Source organism: Rhea americana, unplaced genomic scaffold (genome assembly GCF_003343005.1).
Source record: "Rhea americana isolate MKP2758 unplaced genomic scaffold, rheAme1 scaffold_430, whole genome shotgun sequence".
NCBI lineage: Eukaryota > Metazoa > Chordata > Aves > Rheiformes > Rheidae > Rhea > Rhea americana.
The window spans coordinates 80,072-83,991 of NW_028186569.1; the positions used below are offsets into that span (position 1 = coordinate 80,072).

General features: G+C 70.7%; 2 protein-coding genes across 2 annotated transcripts; both read right to left on the reverse strand.

The window, feature by feature from the left end:
* Positions 1 to 528: 528 nt before the first annotated feature.
* Positions 529 to 2,620, reverse strand: UFC1 (ubiquitin-fold modifier conjugating enzyme 1). Its single transcript, XM_085315590.1, has 6 exons — positions 2,466 to 2,620; positions 1,793 to 1,860; positions 1,424 to 1,487; positions 1,136 to 1,212; positions 824 to 914; positions 529 to 742 (listed from the first exon to the last, which is right to left on the reverse strand). The coding sequence occupies exons 1-6, from the start codon at positions 2,586 to 2,588 to the stop codon at positions 671 to 673; spliced, it is 495 nt and encodes a 164-aa protein (XP_085171716.1). The 5' UTR covers positions 2,589 to 2,620; the 3' UTR covers positions 529 to 670.
* Positions 2,621 to 3,219: 599 nt separating this feature from the next.
* On the reverse strand, positions 3,220 to 3,738 carry APOA2 (apolipoprotein A2). Its single transcript, XM_085315577.1, has 2 exons — positions 3,500 to 3,738; positions 3,220 to 3,386 (listed from the first exon to the last, which is right to left on the reverse strand). The coding sequence occupies exons 1-2, from the start codon at positions 3,715 to 3,717 to the stop codon at positions 3,266 to 3,268; spliced, it is 339 nt and encodes a 112-aa protein (XP_085171703.1). The 5' UTR covers positions 3,718 to 3,738; the 3' UTR covers positions 3,220 to 3,265.
* Between the last annotated feature and the right edge of the window lie 182 nt (positions 3,739 to 3,920).

The following is a 3,920-nucleotide window of genomic DNA, read 5'->3' on the forward strand; positions in this document are numbered from 1 at the left end:
GCCATGGCAACAACTCCCGCAGCACCCGCCGCCATCTTTGTTCCTCCCTCCCGCTGCCCGGCCCCCGGCGGCCTCACGCGCCGCCCTGCGCATGCGCCGCCAGCCTCGCTTCTGACGCCACTGCATTGCCATGGAGACCGAGTGGCGTCGCTCCCCCCCCACCGTTCTTAAAGAGACAGCGCGTCCCGCCCGCCCGGCGCGTCCCTTCGCGGCAGCGTTACTGTAGGGTCGCGCAGGGCGGCGGCGGCTGGAGGGGGCGGCGCGGGGCTCCCCAGGGCGGCCCCGTGCCCAGAGCGAGCTAACGCAGGGCCAGGGGTGGACTTGGCGCCCCAGCGAGAGAGCCGGACCTGGAGCTGCCTCATGGACGCCCCGAAACTGCTGCCCGCAGGGTCGGTGGCTGGGGGCATCGCCAGCCTGGCAAGGGGCTGCGCTTGCACTCCGGGGCCCTCGGCCACCGGCGGGGAGGGGGGATCAACGGGAGCCTCAGCCCGGCAGCCGCGCGGCCCCAGTGAGCARACGACGGCAGGGTGCGCGGCCACGGCGTTTATTGGAGGAGCAAACAGAGCAGGGAGCGAGGACCGAGGGATCCGGGAGCCGCTCTTCGACGGAGCGGGAATCGTCCGTAGGGATGGCCCGGCTCCCGCTGGCCATGAGTCCAGGTCCGCTCCGGTCACTTCTCCTTATGCTGCACCAGGCCCTTGGCGATGAGGTCGGGGATCTCCACAGCCAGCCAGGGACCCAGCTGCAGGGTGGGAGCAGAGGCCGTGAGCGGCCCCGTGATGGCACCCCACCATGCACCACCCCGCTTCTCGCCCGCACTCACCCCCAGTGCCATGAGATGAGCCAAGCCGAATTTGGGCACGTTCCTGGCCCATAGGGGCCGGAAATGCTCCGTAAGACAGATCTTCCCTCCTCTGTAGGAGAGACGACGGCGCGGTGAGCTCCCCTTCGTAGGGAGCTAGAGCCTCCTCCGAGCGGTGCTGGCCCTGGATCCGTTTTGGGGTGGTGGAAGCACCCCCAGAGCCGGTAAAGCACCACCCACGGCCGGCTCAGTCCCCATGACACAGCCGCAGCCAGGGACGGTGCCCCACGTGCCCCCTCGCAGGCAGCCCCCGCGTCTGCCTAGACACCCGACCTGTACATCTTGGCTGTTTTCCCGTCCAGCTCCGGAATGGCGATTTCGGGGGCGGTGCCCGGGTACGTCACAGGAATCTGTCGGCGGGGATACAGCGAGCATCGGGGATCAGCGCCCACAGGACACCCCCAAAGCCGTCCCCCCGCAGCCGTGCCCAGAGCCAGCTCCTGGCACAGCTCTGATCACCCCCCCTGCCGCACGCGGTGGGTTTGGCTGCCACAGATGTGGCTGGAAGAGCCCTGGGGTGTGGGACAGATCTCGACGCGTCCCCCGCTCTGGGGCACTCACGTCAAACTCGATGGCGAACTCGTACTTGAGCAGGTCGTGGATGTACCAGCACTTCCCAAACCACCTGCAAGAGAGAGGGGAGGGAGTCGGGGGTGGCCGCCCCTGGCCGCGGCGGGYGGCCCGGACACCTGGGTCCTGTCCCGCAGAGCAGCCCTAGGGGTGGGTGGGCAGCAAATATCCTGGTGCTTCACGGCCGGCGCCGGTGGTGGGGGAAGAGGCAGGTTGGGGAGGGTTTTAACCGTGCCGAACAACCCTGAGCTCCGAGCGACGCCGGGAGCTGATGGGCTCAAGGATCCTCCCAACCGCGGTGCCCGGGGTTGGGGGGCTCCCGGACACGCCCGTGGGCGCACGCCCCTGCCGCTCACCCACCGCGTGCCTTCCTTGTTGGACTCCAGGCGGAACCAGTCGTTGTCGGCGTTCTTGTTGTTCTCCACGTACTGGCGAGGCGACGGGCGGCGAACGGGAACAGCGTGAGCCCRGCCCTGCTCGGCCTGACGGCTCACCCCGGCCAGAGTCCCCCGTCCTCCCCTGGCCCGGCCTGCAGGGCAGCTCTATGACAGGGYTGGGGCAACTGGGGGGACCCAGGGCAACTGGGAGCAGGGAACTGGGGGAGCTGAGGAGTGCCTCGGGCAACTGGGGGTAGGGAACTGGGGAAACTGGGGGCAGGGAACTAGGGAGCACCTAGGGCAACTGGGGGAGCTGAGGAGAGCCTAGGGCAACTGGGGGTGGGGAACTGGCGCAATTGAGGCAGCTGGAGGTGGGGAACTGGAGCAACTGGGATGGGCCCCAAGCAACTGGGGTGGAACTGGGGCTGCTAGGAACAGGGAACTGGGAGGACCCAGAGCAACTGGGGGAAGCTGGAGCTGGTAGGAGTGGGGAGCTGGCAGAGGGGGGCGGGGGGGCAGCTGAGAGGGGGTCGCAGGGCCTCCCTGCGCTGCCGGGGAAGGGGGCCCGGGGCAACCCCCAGGGGGCGCTGTGCGCGGCGGGGGACRAGCCTCGCCGTGACCTTCCTCGGCCACCGTCGGGCGGCGACGGGGCCTACCTTGATGAGCGCCTGGTACTCCTCCTTCAGCCGCTGCACCCACAGCTCCTGGTCCCGCGGGCCCGCCGCCGTCCGCAGCAGCGGCAGAGCCGCCACCACCTTCCGTGTCGCCTCGTCCGCCATCTTTGCCGCGGGCGGGGCGCACCGGAAAAGGCTTCGCGGCGCTCGGTTCGCATTGGCGCGCCGCCATCTTGGCTAGGGGCAAAAAGCGCCGCTGACCGGAAGTGACGCTCTGGGAGAAACTAAGCCGGAGGCCGCCATCTTTCTTAGGGGCAGGAGGACCCTGACCAGCGGTGACGTTGTGTGCTGCGGCTGGGCTCAGCGCCGCCATCTTTACTACAGGCAAGGGGGGAGGCGGGGACGAAGCGGACTCTAGGGAGCGATGTGCCCCCCCCCCCCGCGCCGCCATCTTTACTACGGGCACGAGGACCCTGACAGACCGTGACGCCTGAGGGCAGGGGGGTCGTTCCCAGTGCCGCCATCTTTAGTGCTGGCTGCGCTGAGTCTCAGCCGTGCCAGTAACATCCTTCCTTGCGGAGGCTCCGCGGCACTGGTCCTGCTGGGGCCGCGTCCCCCCATCCCCGGCGCCCTGCTTGCRGGCCCCGCTCACCCCGCACGGCTCCGGCAGCGCCCCGTCCCTGAGCCTCCTGCGTGCCCGTTCCCGTGCGGCAGGGGACGAGGGCACCCCRCACCCACCCCCCTCCCGCTCGCCCCCGGCGGCGACAGCGGCGGCTCGACGTCGTGGTGGTGGCGGTTGGGGGGAAAGGCGGTTTATTGAGGCCGGGCGGACGCCGCTCAGCTCAGGGCTTCTGCGCCGCCCGCTTGCCGGCTTCCAGCAGCTGCGAGAAGAGGTTGAGGACGCCGGTTTGCAGCTCCGTGGCCAGCGGGGCGAATTGCTGGCCGGCGCGCTCCAGAAAGGCCCTGCGGGGTGGCGGCGGGGGAGAGGGAGGAGAGAGGGCGGCGGGCGTCAGGGGCCGGGCGGCGGCGCCGCCGGGGTCCCCCCCTGCCGCCACCGCCGCCATCGCCCCGCGCACTTGGCCTGCTGCTTCATCTCCTCGGCCTGGAGCCGGTCGGGCAGCTCCTTGGTGATGTAGTCGGAGAAGGTCTGGAGGTGCTGCCCCAGCGTCTCCAGGGCGGCCTCCACCTGCGGCTCCGCGCTGCCACCGGCGGCTCCGGCCTGAGGCTTCACCGCGGCGGCCTCCAGGCGGCAGGCGCTCAGCAGCGCCAGCGCCGCCACCGCCAGCACCTTCATGGCGGCTCCTCCGGGGCTGCGGCGGCCACGGGGTGTGGGGTGGGAGTGGGGGTGTGTGGTGGTGGGGGTGACGGGCCTCGGTATGGGGCTGCGGTGGTGGCAGGGATGGTGGCACCCCCGTGGGTCTGCCCCCGTCCTGCCCCCATGGGATCTCCAGGATTTGCCCCCCTCCTGCCCCGTGGGTCTGCCCCCATCCTGCCCCC